Source organism: Stegostoma tigrinum, chromosome 7 (assembly GCF_030684315.1).
Source record: "Stegostoma tigrinum isolate sSteTig4 chromosome 7, sSteTig4.hap1, whole genome shotgun sequence".
Classification (NCBI taxonomy): Eukaryota; Metazoa; Chordata; class Chondrichthyes; order Orectolobiformes; family Stegostomatidae; genus Stegostoma; species Stegostoma tigrinum.
Genome location: NC_081360.1, coordinates 86,619,900 through 86,641,945, shown reverse-complemented (window position 1 = coordinate 86,641,945; position 22,046 = coordinate 86,619,900). Strand labels below are relative to the sequence as shown.

The window sequence follows — 22,046 nt, the reverse complement described above, 5'->3', positions numbered from 1 at the left end:
TTAAAAAAAAATTTTGTTTCCTATTTAAAGTATAGAACATTACAGCACTGTACATGCCCTTCGGCCCTCAATGTTGTGCCGACCTGTTATACCGATCTGAAGCCCATCTAACCTATACTATTCCATGTATGTCCATATGCTTGTCCAATGATGACTTAAATGTACTTAAAGTTGGCAAATCTACTACTGTTGCAGGCAAAGCGTTCCATTCCCTTACTACTCTCTGAGTGAAGAAACTCCCTCCGACATCTGTCCTATATCTTTCACCCCTCAATTTAAAGCTATGCCTCCTCGTGCTCGCCATCGCCATCCTAGGAAAAAGGCTCTCCCTATCCACCCTATCTAACCCTCTCATTATTTTATATGTTTCAATTAAGTCACCTCTCAACCTTCTTCTCTCTAATGAAAACAGCCTCAAGTCCCCCAGTCTTTCCTCGTAAGACCTTCGCTCCATACCAGGCAACATCCTAGTAAATCTCCTTTGCATCTTTCCAAAGCTTCCACATCCTTCTTATAATGCGCTAACCAGAACTGTATGCAATACTCCAAGTGCGGCCGCACCAGAATTTTGTACAGCTTCACCATAACCTCTTGGTTCCAGAACTCGATCCCTCTATTAATAAAAGCTAAAACACTGTATGCCTTCTTAACAGCCCTGTCAACCTGGGTGGCAACTTTCAAGAATCTGTGTACATGGACACCGAGATCTTTCTGCTCATCTCCGCTACCAAGAATCTTACCTTTAGCCCAGTACTTTGCCTTCTGGTTACTCTTACCAAAGCGCATGACCTCACACTTGTCTGCATTAAACTCCATTTGCCACCACTCAGCCCAGCTCTGCAGCTAATCTATGTCTCTCTGCAACCTACAGCATCCTTCGTCACTATCCACAACTCCACCGACCTTAGTGTCGTCTGCAAATTTCCTAACCCATCCTTCTACGCCCTCATCCAGGTCATTTATAAAAATGACAAACAGCAGTGGACCCAACACCGACCCTTGCAGTACACCACTAGTAACTGGTCTCCACGATGAACATTTCCCATCAACTACCACCCTCTGTCTTCTTTCAGCAAGCCAATTTCCAATCCAAACTGCTATATCTCCCACAATCCCATTCCTCCGCATTTTGTACAATAGTCTATTGTGGGGAACCTTATCGAACGCCTTGCTGAAATCCATATACACCACATCAACTGGTTTACTCTCATCTACCTGTTTGGTCTCCCTCTCAAAGAACTCAATAAGGTTTGTGAGGCATGACATTCCCTTCACAAAACCGTGCTGACTATCCCTCATCAATTTATTCTTTTCTAGATGATTATAAATCCTATCTCTTATAACCTTTTCCAACACTTTACCAACAACTGAGGTAAGGCTCACTGGTCTATAATTACCAGGGTTGTCACTACTCCCCTTCTTGAACAGGGGAACCACATTTGCTATCCTCCAGTCATCTGGCACTATTCCTGTAGACAATGATGAGTTAAAGATCAATGCCAAAGGCTCGGCAATCTCCTCCATGGCTTCCCAGAGGATCCTAAGATAAATCCCATCTGGCCCAGGGGACTTATCTATCTTCACACTCTGTAGGATTTCTAATACCTCTTCCTTGTGAACCTCAATCCCACCTAGTCTAGTAGCCTGTAACTCAGTATTCTCCTCGACAATATTGTCATTTTCTAGAGTGAATACTGTCGAAAAATATTCATTTCGTGCTTCCGCTATCTCCTCTCACTCCACACACAACTTCCCACTACTATCCTTGATTGGCCCTCATCTTACTTTCGTCATTCTTTTATTCCTTAAATACCTATAGAAAGCCTTAGGGTTTACCCTGATCCTATCCGCCAACAACTTCTCATGTCTCCTTCTGGCTCTTCTGAGCTCTCTCTTTAGGTCTTTCCTGGCTACCTCGTAGCCCTCAAGCTCCCTAACTGAGCCTTCACATCTCATCCTAACGTAAGCCTTCTTCATCCTCTTGACTCCACTTCCTTCGTAAACCACAGCTCCTGTGCTCTACAGCTTCCTCCCTGCCTGACAGGTACATACTTATCTAGGACACACAGGAGCTTTTCCTTGAATCGGCTCCACATTTCTAATGTGCCTATTTCTGTCATTTTTATTCATTCTGTGGAAATGAAGCATCAAGCACTTTTACTGTTTGGAATAAGTAGCTTGAAATATGAATGAAAACCAGAAATAAAGACAAATTTAAGCTAAAAACTGCAGAGGTATGCATCTATTAAAGTAGATATTGCAATATGAGAGGATGTGACTCATAACATTACAGATAAAGTAGTCAAGGCCACCCAAGGCTGTGGCTGTGCTTACTGTATGACACACTTAATGAAACTTCTGAAACAAATGTTTCTAAATTCCTTGGGAATGGTGGAAACTCAGAATTTGAAGACCAAAACATCCTTCATTGCAAGGGGAATAGTTTGGAAAAACTTGAGTCACAACACTAAAGAAAACATACTTTTGAATATGTTCATGTTCCCACACAATAAAGATGCTCTGAGTGTTTCATTACCAAAGTGAACCTTAATATGAAGGAATAAGTTGCCTACGGTCGGGAAGAACAGTTCACTTCTGGAGTGAATATACAGTTTGGGGAACTTGGAGGCACCATAGGAATAGAACTGCTAAATATTTCTCCATTTTAAAAGATTAAAATTCAGCAGGTCAGTTAAAAGGTTAATAAGGTAGCTGATTCAGCTGACTGAGGAGCAGTTACGAATCAATCACTCGAAGGCTGAATGGGGCCCTAATACGTGTTATTTATTATTGAAACTTAAATAGTGTGAGTCATCTCAGCTCAGTTCAGGTCTATTTAAGACAGGTATATTAAATGTGCATGACCAGTAGGCTGCACACAGTCAAGAAGAAGAGATCATACCCGGAGTGAGACGCGGCCTAAGTGAATATTTAGCCTGAATTTGGAGGTAGTGTGGGAATTTGGTGCAGAAGGGAAAAGGTGCTTTTGTTTGCTTCTTCAGTTCACAGTTTGTCAGGTCTTGTTACTGGATAAATTGAAGCCTGGGATTGGGGTCCAGCACAGAAGAAAGAATGACATCACAGGAAAACTGTAAATTCATTGGTTGGTAATAGCTGCTAATTTGGCCAACTATTGGTGATTATTTTCAGATTGAAGATAAGTAGGGGAAATATTTCAAGTTACAAACCAAAACACAAGTGGGAAATTTTTGAAAATCAAATTTAGCACTAATTAGATAACAGAGATGCAGGGCCAGGCTACACGTTTTACCTGTGTGATATGGGAACTGGTGGACCTCATTGTTGTTCATAGTAGCTGCATCTGTAGCAACTGTTGGTTGCTTAAGGAACTTTAGCTCAGAGTTCATGAGCTGAAGTCTGAGCTTCAGACTTTGCAACACATCAGGGAGGGGGAGAGTTACCTGGAAGTTGTGTTTCAGGGAGGCAGTCACAACCCTTAGATTAACCACCTCATATTCAGTCATTGGTCAGGCTCAGGAGGTGTCAGTATGAGTGAGGTAGATAGAGCGATCCACTAGGAGTGCTGAAAGAATCGCAGCCCTTGTGTTTGTCTAACAGATTTGAGATTCTTGCTCCCTGTGCGGATGAGAGTGAAAACTGTAGAGAGGATGAGCAAACTGAAATATACACCACAGTAGAGTGAGCCATCAAAAGGGAGGAGAAACAGAAATGATGTTGTAATTGGGGATAGTATAGTCAGGGGAATAGACACTGTTCTCTGTGGCCAGGATTGAGAGACTTGAGGGCTGAGTTGCCTATCCGGTGCTTGGGTGAGGATATCTCATCTGGGCTGCAGGGAAACTTGGAGCAAGAAGGGAAAGATCTAGTTGTTATTTTTCACATTGGTACCAAAGATACAAGGTAGGAAGAGGAAAGAGGTTCTTCTTGTGGTAAAGTAAGAAGCTAGGGGCTAAATTAAGAAACAGAACTATAAAGATAATAATCTCCAGATTACTATTTGAGCCACGAGCTAATTTGCTCAGGGTTAACAAAATCAAAGAGATAAATGTGTGGCTCAAAGATTGGCGTGGGAGAAATGGTTCAAATTCATGGGCAATGGCACAAGTACTGGGGACAGAGGAAGCTGTTTCAATGGGACGGGATCTACTTGAATCATGCTTGGGCCAAAGTCCTGGCAAATCACATAACTAGGGCTGTGGATAGGATTGTAAATCATGGCAGGGATGGGTGGTATTAGGCTCAGTTAAATGGAAAATTATGGAAATGCTTAAAGAGTGGAAGACTCAGCAGAGGTTATTGCAGTTTCCACAACAAGTAATGGGGAAGCGGGTATGGAGAATCTCGGGAGAACTTCAGGCAGAGCAGATAAGGGGACAACTATGAGAAAGGGGGCAGTCAACATAGGTCTGAAGATGATGTACTTAAATGTATGCAGTATACGAAACAAGGTAAATGAGTTTGTAGCACACATTGAAATTGACTGATACAAAGTTGTGGGTATCTCAGACATTTGACTGCAAGGCATCAGGACTGAGAACTAAATATTCAAGGATATGCTTTCAATTGAAATGACAGGCAAGATGAGCAGGGCTGCAGGGTTGCCTTGTAGTAAGTAATGAAATTAGATCAAAAGCAAGAAATGATATAGTGTCGGAACTGTGAAAGTAGTCTTTTGGAGCAGCTTGTTATAGAGCACTGTAGAACAGACAATTCTGGATTTTGTGATGTTTAATGAGGTAGACTTGATTAGGTGGCTGGAGGTGGTGGAACCCCTAGATGCAGAGGCAATAATATATCAAATTCAGTGTGCAGTCTGAGAGGGAGAAGTTTGAATCAGACATATTGCAATTGAGTAAAGGTAATGGCAAATACATGAGGGGAGGGCTGGAAGCGGGGAGTAGAAGATGGTGGAGCAGCAATGGCAGGGAATTTTGGAGGCACAGCAGAAATTCATCCCAAGGAAGAAGAAACACATCCAGGGGAAGACAAAGCCATTGTGCTGGCAAGGGAAGTCATGGACAGCATAAAAGTAAAAAACAAAACATACAACGTGGTGAAGATTAGTGGGAACCAAAGGATTGGGAAGCCTTTAAAAAAGCCAGCAGAGAACAATTAAAAAAAAGCAAAAATTGGGTTTGGAGGGTGGTGGTGAGGATGAAGGGTAAGCCAGTTAATAATATAAGAGAAGATTGCAAGAGCTGTTTTTAGACATGTAATAAGAAAGAGAGAGGCAAAAGGTGACATTGGACAGCTAGAAAATGAGGTTGGAGAAAGTAATGGCAAATGATGGAATGGGGGTGCAGTGAATAGATACTTAGCGTCAGTGTTCATTGTGAAATACAGCAGTAGCATTGCAGAACTTCAACAGAGTCAGGGCGCAGAGGTGAGTGTAATGACCTTCACTGAGGAGAAGATGCTGGGGAAGCTGAAAGGTCTGAAGGTGGATAAATCAACTGAACTGGACAGACTACACCCTAAAGTTCGGAAGGAGATAGCTGAGGAGATTGTAGAAGTGTTGATGGTGTTCTTGTAGGAAAAAACTGGAGTCAGGGATGGTCCCAGAGGACTGGAAAATAACTAATGTTGCACCCCTGTTTAAGCAAGCAGGGAGGCAGGAGACAGGAAATTATAGACTGATTAGCCCGACCTCAGTCATTTGTGAGATCTTACAATCCATTATTAAGGATGAGATTGTGGAGTGCTTGGAAGTGAGCAGTAAAATAGGGTTGAGACGCATAGCTTCATTGAGGGGAGGTCATGCCTGGCAAATCTGTCAGAATTCTTCAAAGCGGTATCAAGAATTTAGGTAGAGGGGAGCCAGTGGACATGATCTATTTGGATTTCCAGAAGGCCTTTGAAAAGGTGCCACGCTGGAAGCTGCTAAACAAAATAAGACCCCATGATCTTAGGAGCAAGATACTGGATTGGATAAAGGATTGGTTGACTGGCAGAAGACAGAGGGGGGATAAAGGGGTCTTTTTCAGGATAGTCACTGGTGGATAGTGGAGTTTTGCAGCAGACAATGTTGGGAAAATTATGATTTACATTACATATGAATGATCTAGATGAAGGAACTGAAGGCATTGTTGTTAATTTTGCAGGTGACACAAAGATATATGGAGAGGCGGATAGTATTGAGGCCAGAGGAGGAGGCTGAGCAAAAAAGTGGTAGATGGAACACATTATGGTAAAATGTGAGGTTAAGTGCTTTGGTAGGAAGAGTAGACATATGGACAATTTTCTAAATTGAGAAAGACTTCTTAAATCTGAAACACAAAGGGTCTTAGGAGTCTGACCTCAGGGTTCTCTTAATTGGATATTAGGAAGGCAAATGCAACATTAACATTCATTTCAAGAGGACTAGAATACTAAAGCAGATATGTACTGCTGAGACTGTATAAGGCTTTGGTCAGACCACATTTAGAATATTTTGAGCAGTTTTGGGCTCTGTATCTAAAGAAGGAGGCATTGGAGGGAACCAGAGGAGGTTTTCAAGAGGGATGAAGGGCTTGTCATCTGAGAGGTGGTTGAGGACTTTGGGTATGTACTTGATGGAGTTTGGAAGGATGGGGGGGGGGGCGGTGGGAATCTCATTGAAACTTGGACAATACTGAGAGGCCTGGATATTGGTAAGAGAGACCAGGACCTGATGGCACAGTCTCAGAGTAAAGGGACAGCCCTTTAGAACTAAGACGAGGAGGAATTTCCTCATCCAGAGGATTATGAATCTGTGGAATTCACTGCCACAGAAGGCTGTGGAGGCCACATAATTGAGAGTATTTAAGATAGAGATGAATAGGTCCTTGTTTAATAATGAGATCGAAAGTTAAACTGAAAGGCAAGAGAATGAAGTTGCTAAAACATATCAGCCATGATTGAAATGTGGGGCAAACGTGATGGGCCAAATGACCTAATTTTGCAACTATATCTTATGGTCTAAAAGCTTTAGTCAAATGAGCCAAATATGAAACTTTAAAGACAGTTAAAATCATAAAGCCAAGCTGCAGTATATGGTTTCTTACAGCATAAATTCAATATTAATGAATAGGAACTCACAAATAATAGAGTAAAAGGTGACTGAGCAAATTATGATCACTCTTTCCACTCTGCCCTCCACCACCCCTGTTCAAATGAGATAATTATTTTACAACACAAGAAAGAGAGTGGGGTGCAGATGTGAAAATCCAGATGTGTGATTGCATTAAAACAGTTTCGTATCTATTCGGTTTTTCTTTACAAATATCTTTGTCAATTTGATTCTGAAGAGCAATCTTTTTCATTTTTTGCTCCTCATGTGCAGAACACAACACAAAACTTGGAAGTACTATGAAAACAGCAATAGAGTTTAAGAGAATGCAGACTGGCTGATGGAATGAATGCCAGGTTACATTTAGTCCGGAGAAATGGGAAGTGATGCATTTTGGTGAGAAGATTGAGGAAGTGGAATCTAAAATAAATGAAAGCAGTGGTGATAGACTCTTTACTGATTATGCTGAAACTGTAAGTGATTTCAAACGTCAAACTTTTACAGCTAACCCTACCCTCAGGATTAGATTGAAGGAATGGTAAGTTGTCACATTCTCTTTCTTGGCTGATTTCATATGATGCCAGATTCAAGGAGCATCCAAAGTATCTGTGTGTCTTGGCAACTGCAGTGCATGACTGGTACAGGGACCTTCTCTGTTTTCATCCTTCATGGACTGTCTACCACGCATTGCTAATTATGCCTTTTATGGGCCATGATGATACCACGGGGTAAGGTGGGGAAGTATCTCAGACAGTATGAGGGAATAAACTCATGCCATCACATTAATCTGCGTTACACCAACTGAGGAACTGACCCCTGATCATAAAGGGTACCGTTCTAAAGGAGTGCAGGAACCTGGGGTATATGCGTACAAATCAGTGCAAATCATAGGGCAGCTTTCAAAAAGTTGTTGAAACAGCATATAAGATCCAGAACTTCATAAATATGGCCATAGAATACAAATGAAAAGAGATTATAAAGAATCTTTATAAAACTCTCGTTCAGTCTCATCTGGAGAGTTGCGTCCAATTCTGAATGCCATTCGTCATTTAGAGAAGGTGCCATAAAAAAAGCACAAAAATGGTCTCAGGGAGGATTTCAACTGAGTGGATAGACTGGAAAAGCAGGTTATTTCCTGAGGATAGAAGGCTGAAAGGAGATTAGATAAAAGTGTGCAAGTCATGATGGTTCTAGGCAGTCAATAGGGAGAAACTGTTGGTAAAGAGTTGAAAACCAGAGGAGATGGGCTGAAGGTGATTCCCCCAAAAAGCCAAAATTCACATGACACCAGGTTATAATCCAACAGGTTTGCTTGAAGACACAAGTTTTCGGAGTCTCGCTCCTTCTTCAGATGTCAGTGAGAAAGACACAGAATTTATAGGCAAATGACCAAACCGTCATAGGACTGATGTGAATGCATTGGACAAACCTAAGATGGCTCTTAAATCTTAAATCAGTTGGAAAGGATTAATATACACATTCCAGAGTATTTTTCAAATCATTGCCTTGGAATGACTAAAGGTTTTAACAAAGAACAAAGAAAATTTCAGCACAGACATAGGCCCTTCAGCCCTCTAAGCCTGTACCGACATGCTGCCCATCACAACTAAAATCCCCTATCCTTCTGGAAACCGTATCCTTCTATTCCCATCCTATTCATACATTTGTCAAGACGCCCCTTAAAAGGAACTATCGTATCTGCTTCCACTACCCCCCCCGGCAGCGAGTTCCAGGCACCCACCACCCTCTGTGTAAAAAACCTGCCTCATACATCACCTTGAAATCTTGCCCCTCACACCTTAAAGCAATGTCTTCTAGTAACCCTGTGAACAAGCTTCTGACTGTCCAGTCTGTCCATGCCGTTCATAATGATGTAGACCTCTATCATGTCACCTCTCAACATCTGTCGTTCCAGTGAGAACAACCCAAGTTTCTCCAACCTCTCTGCATAGCTAATGCCCTCCACACCAGGCAATATCCTGGTAAATCTTTTCTGTACCCTCTTCAAAGCCGCCACATCCTTCTAGTAGTGTGGTGACCAGGATTGAACGTAATATTTCAAATGCAGCCTAACTAAGGTTCTATAAAGCTACAACATTACCTGTCAATTTTTAAACTCAATGCCCCAGCCAATGAAGGCAATCATGCCATATACCTCGCTGACTACCTTCTCCACCTCCATCGCCACTTTCAGTGGTCTGTGTACTTGTACACCCAGATACCTCTGCATACCAGTACTCTTAAGGATTCTGCAATTTACTGTATATTTTCCATCTGGATTGGACCTTCCGAAATACATCACCTAATGTTTTTCTGGATTAAACTCCATCTGCAATCTAACTGCTCAAGCCACCAACCGATCTATATCCTGCTGTATCCTCTGACGGTCCTCGTCGCAATCCGCAATTCAGCAACTTTTGTGCCATCCGCAAATTTCACCAACCTTTGTGTCATCCGTATCATCAATTCCTCCAGAATACTCAAGGTGACATCCCAGGTCAGACAATATATTTTAGATGTGAGGCCTTGTTTAGAATCTGGCTGTGTATCAACTTGGAGTCAGCCTGGTTTTATTTCCAAAGCAGGAATTTATAAAATGCCACATTGGCTGTCTACAAATTGTGAGCATTTTGAGTAAAAAAAAACTAATGGCAATGACTTGAGGTAATCTTATTTTCTGCACTAGCTAGTTAGGATCTTGAATACTTGCCTGAGAGGGTGGTGAAGGCAGATTCAGTTTTGACTTTCAAAAAGGAATGAAATAAGCACCTAAAGAGGGAAAGGTTGCAGGGATGCGGTGAAAGGTTGGAGAATGGGACAAATTAAATTGCTCTTGCAGGCATACACACAGTGGCCTCTTTGTGTAACCTAACCATTCTATGAACCAAAGGCTTCTTACTTATTGGCTGCAATGCTATTCTTTGTATGAACCTAAAAGTGATTGTGACAGCTGTTTGACAGTGATAAGGATCACAGAAGACACAGACACCATCCTTTCTCAATATCCATCAATGCACACTTTTTAGCTAAGACATTTGGAGATTATAAAATCTTACAATATTCAAAGGGCCCTTTGGCCAATGTATCAAATAATTTTCAAAGTATTTCTTGCTCATATTTACCTATAACCATTTTAAATAAGGAATGGGAACACTTTTTCTTTCAATATTCCCTGGGCCAAAGTGCTGTTGAGATCAGGCCAAGCAGCATCAGAGGAGCAGGAAAGCTGATGTTTCGGGTCGAGGCCCTTCTTCAGAAAATTCTATACCTTGTTATCTCAGATTCTCCAGCGTAGGCAGTTCCTACTATTGCTGTTGAGACCAGCTCTTTAGCCTCTATTCACACTTTGGTAAATTTTGTTTGCAGACTTTTCTGGATCTGCACTACTTCGGGGCCTCATTGTAAATAATGCCATGAAAACAATTCAATTTGAAACTGAAATCACCTGAAAGACGATCAATTCTCAACCTTCACGGCAGTATGATTTTACCAATCTCAATCTATTTATTTGCCTGTAATGGATGTGAATTTCTGACATAAACTTTAAAAGTTAAAATAATCTTTCAGACAATCAATGAGCCATTTAAAATGAGTTGATCATTTAAAGGAGAGTAGTTTGCACCCCAACAAGAGGCACATATATTTTGGTAGATGACAGGATTTTGAAACATCAAAAGACTTGCCAGTTTCAGATTCTCTAAAGTTTGAATAGCAGCAACAAATGAGCCAAAAGGTTCATGTTAAGAAATTAGAACCCAGTTTTACAGCACCAAACAAAATAACAATCTTCCTCCAGCCTTACAGCAGCAGGCATAATAAATATCTTCCTCCATGAGGAAATTCATTTGATATTTTCTAAAACAAAATAGGAGAAATAACACAGAACGACTTACCTAACCATATTGAGTTGTGCAATATTCCATCTTTCAGCCCCCAGGTGACTGTCTCATGCCATAGTAAAATGAAAAGAAAGAACGTCAAAAGCATGTTGACAGTCGTACTTCAAGGTTTGATGGCGTTCTAGTAAGTGGTCAAGCTGTAATAGTCTCAAGTAGATATAGCTTCCAGTAAACCACGTTGTGCTCCAACATCTGGTCTCCAGATGTTCTTTATTTCCTAACTATTTAATAGCTGTGAGGTCACTGTGGTTGTTAAGATTGCAGCTGCTGTTGTCGAACAGTACGCCAATTGTCATGTGGACAATTGTTATTTTAAATGATTTCAGAGTAAAGCAAATGTGAACATTTTAATTAAAAATGAGAGCAACGGTTTTATGCCTGATGGTTTTCTAAGTAATAGTTAAGTATTTATTTCCCCTTTATTCTAGTTCAGTCTCTTGGAGGATGCATGTAGACAGGGTTGGCAACTGATCTGCCATAATTCAGCTGAGACAATACAGTTACTGTGTAAGACATCAAAATTGCTAGCACATCTACTTCAACCTTGTGGTTTACTGTTTCCCCGTCTCCAAAAGCCCAAGAACAAGGATCATGTTCTTGGACTGTGTAGGTGTGAATTGCAATTCCTGTATTCTAAAGAGGAGTCCTAATTTTGTTTGCAGATTTTGCTGCATCTGTACTATCTTGGGGCATCATTATAACTGATGCCAAGAAAGCAATTTAATTCCAGAATTGAAATCACCTGAAAGCTGATCAATTTTCAACCTTCACAGCAGACACAGGACAAAAAATTTTCCAAACTGCACTTACCTAAATAAAAGGAAACATTAGAACACAGGCTTATGACTAGTGTAAAAGAGAAATAAGAAATGAACAGTTAATAGCAGAACGCTGACGTGGTCTGAATTTTCAGCACTTTATACTTTTATTTTGGATTCTCAGTGTTTGCATTCTTTTTAATCCAACCTATTTCAAGCAGACAAAAATGCATTTCCGCAGTCACGCTCACCTTACACCTAAGTGTAACAAATTCTCAACAATATCTGGGTTTCCAAAATGCACACACCTCTTCTAACTCTCTCAGAGCGTGGGCTGGGCACAGTTTTGGTGATGGTTGTAATGGTGGCCATGCATAGAATATAAGGGGTGCCAAGGATCCCACTTTCCAACCATTTCGGACCTGCCCCCTCATCCCAAAGAATATGGCAGGTAGGAATTGGCAGCCAAATCGTTACATTTAAAGTCAGTAATTAAAGGCCAGTTGAACTTGCCACCAGAATAACACGCTGCCAATGCCACAACATGGTTGGTGGGTAGGCAGGAGTGGTGAGTATATTTTTTTGATGACATCAAGGAAAGCAGGGTACCTGATTTGGTGGGGTTGTTCTGTGAGCACCAGAGAATACCACTGCCAAGATGCCAACCACATCCTCTCTACATTCCTCACTGCCTGATCTCTAAATCCCAATCCCTTGATCCCTCTTCTCTTCCTCCCTGGTCTCATAGATGCCATCCCAGTCTTACTCTCCAGGGCTTAACTGGTTCCAGTGCCCATCTTCTCTTCTTCATGGGATTGCTGCTGTCCTAGCCATTTCTGCTAGCTGAGCTCTGCTATCTCTGCTGGCTAAGTAGATTGGCTGGCAGTTCCTGAAGGTGGGGCTTCCTCCCACTGAAGTGCAAATGTATCTCTTTCTGCTCAGTTAGACCCCTGCATCATGTAGGGTGGACCTCTGTCTTTTGTGTGTTGGCTGCTGGCTTACTTGCCTTCCATGAGGGTGAGCTAACTACCTCTCCCCACTCCACTCCCTTCACCTCCTCATTCCATGCATCACCACCACACTGCTCCTGCTTAAAATTGAATCCCATGCTAGCAGGAATTCAACACAAAAATATCTTTAGTTATTTACTTCAGAAAGTTAGGTAATACATTTTTTTCTCCCTTGAGGAGGCCTCTGTTGGGTCAATCGTTTCTTGGCTTGAGTAGTCTATGATTGATGATTGCCAAGTTTGAACTTTCTTGAACTTGCTTTTATTTACTTGAAACTGCACAGAGGAGTTTAATAGAGTTATGACTAAACAAAAGAAATATTGTCCTGACAAATGTAAAATATTGCAGATGACGGAAATCTAAAATAAAATCAGAAGATGTTGGAATCACTCAGTTGGTCAGGCAGAATGGGTGGAGACGCTGTTAATATATCATGTTAATCTCTATTCTTCCTAGATATACAAAGATGTCAGGGCTGATCAATATATAAGCAAAGGCAGGGCTCTGGGAAGAATTATAGGGAGGTGTATGATGAGGTGGAGGGCAGGATAATTAAGTGACAACAGGGAGGTTGGTACATGACAAAGCAGGATTTTAATCAGAGATAATGGGAACTGCAGATGCTGGAGATTCCAAGATAATAAAATGTGAGGCTGGATGAACACAGCAGGCCAAGCAGCATCTCAGGAGCACAAAAGCTGACGTTTCGGGCCTAGACCCTTCATCAGAGAGGGGGATGGGGGGAGGGAACTGGAATAAATAGGGAGAGAGGGGGAGGCGGACCGAAGATGGAGAGTAAAGAAGATAGGTGGAGAGAGTGTAGGTGGGGAGGTAGGGAGGGGATAGGTCAGTCCAGGGAAGACGGACAGGTCAAGGAGGTGGGATGAGGTTAGTAGGTAGCTGGGGGTGCGGCTTGGGGTGGGAGGAAGGGATGGGTGAGAGGAAGAACCGGTTAGGGAGGCAGAGACAGGTTGGACTGGTTTTGGGATGCAGTGGGTGGGGGGGAAGAGCTGGGCTGGTTGTGTGGTGCAGTGGGGGGAGGGGACGAACTGGGCTGGTTTAGGGATGCAGTAGGGGAAGGGGAGATTTTGAAACTGGTGAAGTCCACATTGATACCATATGGCTGCAGGGTTCCCAGGCGGAATATGAGTTGCTGTTCCTGCAACCTTCGGGTGGCATCATTATGGCAATGCAGGAGGCCCATGATGGACATGTCATCAAGAGAATGGGAGGGGGAGTGGAAATGGTTTGTGACTGGGAGGTGCAGTTGTTTGTTGCGAACTGAGCGGAGGTGTTCTGCAAAGCGGTCCCCAAGCCTCCGCTTGGTTTCCCCAATGTAGAGGAAGCCACACCGGGTACAGTGGATGCAGTATACCACATTGGCAGATGTGCAGGTGAACCTCTGCTTAATGTGGAATGTCATCTTGGGGCCTGGGATGGGGGTGAGGGAGGAGGTGTGGGGACAAGTGTAGCATTTCCTGCGGTTGCAGGGGAAGGTGCTGGGTGTGGTGGGGTTGGAGGGCAGTGTGGAGCGAACAAGGGAGTCATGGAGAGAGTGGTCTCTCCGGAAAGCAGACAGGGGAGGGGATGGAAAAATGTCTTGGGTGGTGGGGTCGGATTGTAAATGGCGGAAGTGTCGGAGGATAATGCGTTGTATCCGGAGGTTGGTAGGGTGGTGTGTGAGAACGAGGGGGATCCTCTTGGGGCGGTTGTGGCGGGGGCGGGGTGTGAGAGATGTGTCGCGGGAAATGCGGGAGACGCGGTCAAGGGCGTTCTCGATCACTGTGGGGGGAAAGTTGCGGTCCTTAAAGAACTTGGACATCTGGGATGTGCGGGAGTGGAATGTCTTATCGTGGGAGCAGATGCGGCGGAGGCGGAGGAATTGGGAATAGGGGATGGAATTTTTGCAGGAGGGTGGGTGGGAGGAGGTGTATTCTAGGTAGCTGTGGGAGTCGGTGGGCTTGAAATGGACATCAGTTACAAGCTGGTTGCCTGAGATGGAGACTGAGAGGTCCAGGAAGGTGAGGGATGTGCTGGAGATGGCCCAGGTGAACTGAAGGTTGGGGTGGAATGTGTTGGTGAAGTGGTTGAACTGTTCGAGCTCCTCTGGGGAGCAAGAGGCGGCGCCGATACAGTCATCAATGTACCGGAGGAAGAGGTGGGGTTTGGGGCCTGTGTAGGTGCGGAAGAGGGACTGTTCCACGTAACCTACAAAGAGGCAGGCATAGCTGGGGCCCATGCGGGTGCCCATGGCCACCCCCTTGGTCTGTAGGAAGTGGGAGGAGTCAAAAGAGAAGTTGTTGAGTGTGAGGACGAGTTCAGCTAGGCGGATGAGAGTGTCGGTGGAGGGGGCCTGGTCGGGCCTGCGGGACAGGAAGAAGCGGAGGGCCTTGAGGCCATCTCCATGTGGAATGCAGGTGTACAGGGACTGGACGTCCATGGTGATTTTAATCAGGCAGGTAGAGAAATGAAAGATGGACGTAGAGTTAGGAGTAAATGATAATGGCAGAATAGTTCAATGGGAGGAAAGCATGGAAAATCCAACAGGATAGACAGGATTATTTTAGTTGGGAATATGGCCTGAGTAAAACAGTTAGATCTCAGCTATATAATATGCCAATAAGGAGGGCTCCAACCCTGGCATCAATCCATAAGTTTCTCCACTCCCACAGGCTCTGCTATAGCAGTGCTCTATTATCAGCTTCTATGTCTGAGCATTGCTTATGATTTGAACTTGTTTAACTCAAGATTAAGGCCAAAGGCTATAGATACTTGGTAGGAAGAGAAGGTGATACCCCTTGTGCTTGCAATGGGTTTCGCTGGGACAGCACAGTGGTTAAGAGCAGGGAGAGCTGTATTGGAGTGTAACAGACGATTGAGAAGTCAGAGAGTCAGAGAGTCACACAGTTCAGAAAAAGCACTGTGCGCTGACAATAACTATCATTAAAGCTGCATTAAATCCCAATTTTCTGCACTTATTCCGTATCCTTGAATGTAATATATTTCAAAATCATCCAAAAATTATATGTCTTTCCTAGAAAGTGCAATCCAGATTCCTACCACCCACTGAACAAAAAAGGTTTTCTCAAATCCCCTCTGAATCTCATGTCCTTTACCCTAAAATTATGTCTCCTCATGATTAACCCCTTAACCAAGGGGAACAGGTGCCCCCTACTTACCCTATACATGTCCCTTATAATGTTATACCCCTCAATCATGCCCCCCCCCCACCCCCCAAGACTTCTTTGCTCTAAAGGAAACCATGCAAGCCTCTCTGCTTTCTCCTTATAGCTCATTACTCCATCCCAGGAAACATCCTGGTGAACCTCCATTGACTCTCCTCTAGTGCTATCACATCCTTTCTATAGTAAAGTGACCAGAACGGCACACAATACTTCTGCTGTGGCCTAACCAATGCTCAGTACAACTCCAACATTACCTCCTTCCTGCCATGCTTTTAATGATCCTATTCACTTGCTCTGTTGACATCAGGGATCTGTGAATAATTACCTCAGGACACCTCTGTTCCTCTGAGTTACACATTGTCTTGCCATCCGTTAAATACTCCTTCATCTTGTTTCTTCTTCCAAAGTGCATGTCCTTGCACTTACCAGGCTTACATTCCATCTGTCACTGTTCTGTCCATCTGACCAATGCATCTATCTTTTCCTGTAAGCTACAACCATCTTCTTCACTATTAAACACCCTACTAATCTTGGTGTCATCTGCAAACTTGCTTCACAATCCCCTCATATTTTCATCTACATAGCAAACAATAAGGATCCCAGCACTGGTTCTTGTGGTAGAGTGCTGGCCACCAACCTCCAGTCACTTGGACAGAATTCCACCGCTACAGCTATTACTAAGCCAGCTTCTCATCCATCTCGCCAAGTTTCCCTCAATTCCACTTGCTTTAACCTTCTCAATCAATCTCCCATTTGGTACATTCTGGTACATTTCCAACATTCGCTGAATGCCCCGCATCCACACACTTGATCACATTTTCTAAAAATTCTAACAACTTCCCTCTGACAAAGCCAAGCTCACCATCCCTCATTAACCCATGCCTTTCTAAGTGGACATTACTTCTCTCCTTCAGAATTTTCTCCAATAGTTTCCCTACCACTGATGTGAGACTCATTGGTCTATAATTTCCTTGTTCATCAATACCAACTTTCTTGCAAATTGGAACCACGTTGGCCATCTTCCTGTCATCAAGCACTTCCCCCATGCCAGGAGGAATTAAGAAGTTGTGCCAGAGCCAATGCAATTTCCTGCCTTGCCTCCCATAGCAGCAGGGATTTGTCTGAGCCTGACAGAGCCTCTGGTGCCTCTTCGTTTTTTTTGTCAAAATGTGCAAGTTGCTCTCAGTACCTTTTCCTGAATTCTGTACCTTTGTTCTCCTTTCCAAGGATAAAGACCAAAGAAATGTATTCATTCAACACCCTTCCAAAATCCTGCAACCTCACACAATCTCCCCTCCCCCCACTGCATCCCAAAACGAGCCCAGCTCATCCCCGCCTGCCTAATCTGTTCTTCCTCTCACCTATCCCCTCCTCCCATCTCAAGCCGCACCTCCATTTCCCATCTACCAACCTTATCCCCTTGTCCTGTCCGTCCTCCCCGGACTGACATATCCCCTCCCTACCTCCCCATCTATACTCTCCTCTCCACCTATCTTCTCCTCTATCCATCTTCGGTCCACCTCCCCCTCTCTCCCTATTTATTTCAGAATCCTGTCTCCATCCCCCTTTTCTGATAAAGGGTCTAGGGCTGAAACATCAGCTTTTGTGCTTCTAAGATGCTGCTTGGCCTGCTGTGTTCATCCAGCTCCACACTTTGCTATCTCAGATTCTCCAGCATCTGCAGTTCCCATTAACTTTGGACAGATCTTACATTATTTTATCTGCCTTCTCCAATCCAAAGGTGCTCCTAAGTTGCTGCTTGGCCTGCTGTGTTCATTCAGCTCCACACTTTGTTATCTGTTTTATTGTAGTCCTTCTTTCTCCTTCTGCAGAACAAATTTGAACTGCAGCATGTTTTGGTTGCTATTGCTAAAATTGAGAACACTTCTCAGGCTTCATTTCCCCAGAATCAGATTCAGCATTCTGCCGTGACTAGTTGGGCCTTCAACATAGATATAAAAAAACTCCCTGGATGTATTTCACAGAATTTACTTCATCTAAGCCCCTAACACTATGACTATCCCAATTTATATTTAGAAAGTTGAAATTCTCTAGTGTAATTACACAATTATTACTCATACACACCTCTGTGAACTGTCTGCATATTTGGTCCACTGTTTTCCAGGCCAATAACACACTCCCAGTAATATGAATGTGCACTTAAAATTCATAACTTTTACCCATGAAGTCTTTCCAAGATATCCAAAAGTTTGAGCTGTAGGAAGATGCTGAATAGGTGGGGGCTATCTTCCCTGGAGTATCAGAAGCTGAGACTGACCTAATTGAAGTTTATAAAATCGTGAGGGGTATGGATAGGGTGAATAGTCATGGCCTTTTCCCCAGGGGAAGGGAGTCCAAAATTAGAGATCTTAGGTATAAAGTGAGTGGGAAAAGATTTAAAAGTGACTTAAGGGGCAACTTCTTCATACAGGGGGTAGTGTGTGTATGAAATGAGCTGCCATAGGAGGTGGTGGAGGCTGGTACAATTATAACATTTAGAAGGTATCTGGATGGGTATATGAATTGGAAGGGTTTAGAGGGATATGGGCCAAATGCTGGCAAATGGGACTAGATTAATTTAGGATATCTGGCCAGCATGGGCGAGTAGGACCGAAGGGTTGTTTCCATGCTGTTCACCCCTATGACTCAATATCATTTCTCCTTATTCCAGTAATTGGCACCTTAATTAATAATGCTACTCCACCAACCTTTTTACACATTCCTCTGTCTCACCTACACATCCTACGGACCAGAATGTTGAGTTGTCAGTCCAGCCTTTCCCTCAACCATGTTTCTGTGACGTCAACAATATCATACTTCTATGTGTTAATCCACACCATTAACTCATCAGTCTCACCTATTGTACTCCTCGTGTTGCAGTAAAGACAACTCAGCCTACCTTAACCACTTGACAATCAACATAGCTGAACTCACTCTTACTTGTTTCCCTTGCTGTAGTATGACGTGTCTCCATTTCATCAATTGAGGTCAGTGACAGAAAACTTAGGGTCAGGATGGAGAGGAGGTATTCTGGAAAGTAGTTTTCCAATTTAGCCTCACCAGTATGAAGGTGATTGCATTGTAAGCAGTGACTCCAGTGCACCAAGCTGAAAGAAGTACAAATGAATCACTGTTTCATCCTGGATGAAGCTCCTGGATGATAAGAATGGAGGAGGTGAAAGTCCATCTTCAGCACTTGCACAGGAAGCATCTAGCGGAAAGGAAACAGGTCTCAGGAGTGATAGGAGAGTAGACAGGATGTCCCTTAATAGACAGACCCTACAGAATGTTGAAAAGATTGTCGAGGGCAGAGGAAAGTGAATATTCAATACTTCCATATCATGCTTCCCTGCAATTACAAATTTCTCTAGGATAATTTTCTGAAATGATAGAGATTTTAACAGTCAGAACTTTGCAAACACAACACCTCTCATTTTTTCCAGTATATTTTATAGTTAATTCTCCAAAGACATCAATACCTGTCTTTCAAAGCCTTACATTTTGACAGTGTTAGAAGAAATAAAATTCAAAAATTGCCTGTAGCTTTTTGTCATGCCAGGGAAGATTGGGTCTGTCCAGAGTCAGGACAAATTTGATGCAGGGTTGTCTGCTGAGATTTTCAGCTTGTTGAATTATTTATGACAGAGCACAAATGTGTATGCAGGCTGAGATTCAATTTCAAAATATATGCTCTGCAGGAAGACCTAGAGCCAACCAGATTGTAAACAGTGCAAACCACGCTCACCAACTTCTTATCTTTATTCCTCTAGTTTCCTCCAGGCTGCATTAGAGGGCCTCTGTGATATCAGTTTGCTCTCCCAGATGTGTCAAACAGCTAGCTGGCATTACCGAAGAAACCTTGTCATTGAGTCACACGAAGTGATATCTGAGCAGTTGTTCACAAGTTCAGTCAAAGATGGCTTTTAATTTGTTTATGGGATGTGGCCATCACTGGCTAGGCCTCTCTAGAGTTCAGATCTTCTTTCCATATTTAGACCAAGGCAGTAATGTATTGCCCTGAAGGATTCCAATGGTGCATTAGTGAGTGCATTATTGTTGTGTCATTTGATAGCACTGCTAACACATCTTCCTTCACTTTGCTGGTGATTGAGAGTAGACCGATGGTAATTTGCTGGGTTAGGTTCGCACTACTTTACATACATGTATCAATCTTCCTCACTCCTGGTTACATGCCAATGCTGAAACTTTACTGGAGTAGCTTGGCTAGGAGTGTTGTTAGTTAAGGAGTGTGAATCTTTAGCACTGTAACGAGAAGATTGTCATGGGCTATAACCTATGAAGTATCCAGTATCTTTAACCATTTCTTGAAATAATGTGGAGCGAATTGGGGTGGCACACTGGCTCAGTGGTTAGCACTGCTGGTTCACTGCACCGGGACCCCAGGTTTGATTTAATCCTCAGGTGAATGTGTAGAGTTTGCACATTTTCCATGTGTCTGTGTGGGTTTCCTCCCATAGTCTAAAGATGTGCAAGTTAGGTGGATTGGTCATGCTAAATTGCCCATAGTGGCCAGAGATATGACGGCTAGGTGGGTTAGCCATGGGAAAGTTCTGGATAAGGGTCAAATGGACCCGAAATGTTAAGTCTCTGTTTTTCTTTCCTTCACAGATGCTGCTGGACCTGCCGAGCTTTTCCAGCAACTTTGTTTTTGTAGCCATGGGAGAGGAAGGGTTATGGGAATTGACCTGGATGGGATGCTCTTTGGAGCATTGGTGTGGATTTGATGGACAGAATGGCCTTCTTCCACACTATATTGATTCTATGAATTGAACTGAGTGACAATGCTGGGCACCTCAGAGGATGCTGAGCTGGATTACCCACTTTGCATTTCTGGGTTAAGATGTTTGCAAATGTCTTGTGTTTTGCATTGATATGTCAGGCTCCCATACAATTTAGGATGGAGGTCATTATAGAGCTTCCTCTCACTCTAACTCACTCTAGTTAGTTGTTTAATTGTCCACCAGTATTCACAAACAGACATGATAGGACTACAGAGTTTAGATCTGATGTATTAGTTGTGGAATTGCTTGGCTCTATCATTTGCTACTTAAGCTGCTTAGCATACAACTGATTTTGTGTGTTAGTTTCACAAGCTTTTTGGTTTGACAAGTGAATCAAGGATTATGGGAGTGGGCAGGAAATGAAACTGAAGCTGAGCATCAGCCACGATTGTATTGAATGGAGCAATATTGACAGAGTATATGATCTACTCCTGGTGCTATTTGTTATGCTTTTAACAATGAGACATCCAGACAAAGTGAATAAGAAGATCAGGCTTTCCTTGGTCAATGGATCAATAACTGGTCTACAAGCTGGGAGGTTTGGAGGGAATTTGGGGGAACTTGTTTCACCAAGAGGATGGTGAGGATCTGGAACTCACTTCTTAAAAGAGTGCTAGAGACAGGAGCCTTCATCACATTTAAAAAGTAGTCAGATAAGTGCCTGAATTGCCATAATTTACAAGGCTAGGGACCAGACCTGGAAAGTGGAATTAGGCCAAATAGCTACTTCTTGAACAGGACAGACTCAACGGGTTGTATGGCCTCCTGACACGTAGTGGATTTCCATCATCTGGATTTTACTTTGTCCTGGCAGAATGGTGGCACAGTGGTTAGTACTGCTGCCCTTAACGCCAGGGACCCAGCTTCGCTTCTCAGGTAAATGTCTGTGTGGAGTTTGCACATTCTACCTGTGTCTGCATGGGTTTCCATGCGTGCTCCGGTTTCCTTTCACAGTCCAAAGGTGTGCAGTTTAGGGGATTGGCCATGCTAAATTGCCCCAGAATGTCCAGAGATGAGCAGGCTAGGCAGGTTAGCCATGGGAAATACAGGGTTACAGGGATAGGATTGCACACAGTATTCTGAAAGTTACCTCACGGAAGACTGCAGCTAAGGTAAAGCAGTTTATTTTTAAAATTACTTATCGGTAGCGGGCAGCGGTGTTTTTCCTCTTTCAGAGAGGGAGCAGGAGCAGCAGAGGAAGTGACGAGGACCAGAGGGGCAGCCGGGAAGGAAAGCAGTGACCATATATATCAGCAAGGTGGCTAGAACATTTAAAAAGAATAGGGAGGGGGGAAAAAGAGGAGGGGGTGTAGCACTACTAATCAGAGAGGGTATCACAGCTACAGAAGCTTCCTTTGCCGAGGAAGATCTGCCTACTGAGTC

At 43.2% G+C, this 22,046-nt stretch overlaps 1 protein-coding gene across 1 annotated transcript in view; it reads right to left on the bottom strand.

The window, feature by feature from the left end:
• tnfaip6 (tumor necrosis factor, alpha-induced protein 6) overlaps positions 1–11,055 on the bottom strand; it is a 54,953-nt gene extending 43,898 nt beyond the window's left edge. Inside the window, exon 1 of the mRNA XM_059647481.1 lies at positions 10,903–11,055. Coding sequence (XP_059503464.1) covers positions 10,903–10,996 — 94 coding nt within the window. The 5' untranslated portion in view covers positions 10,997–11,055. The remainder of the gene's footprint in view (positions 1–10,902) is intronic.
• Between the last annotated feature and the right edge of the window lie 10,991 nt (positions 11,056–22,046).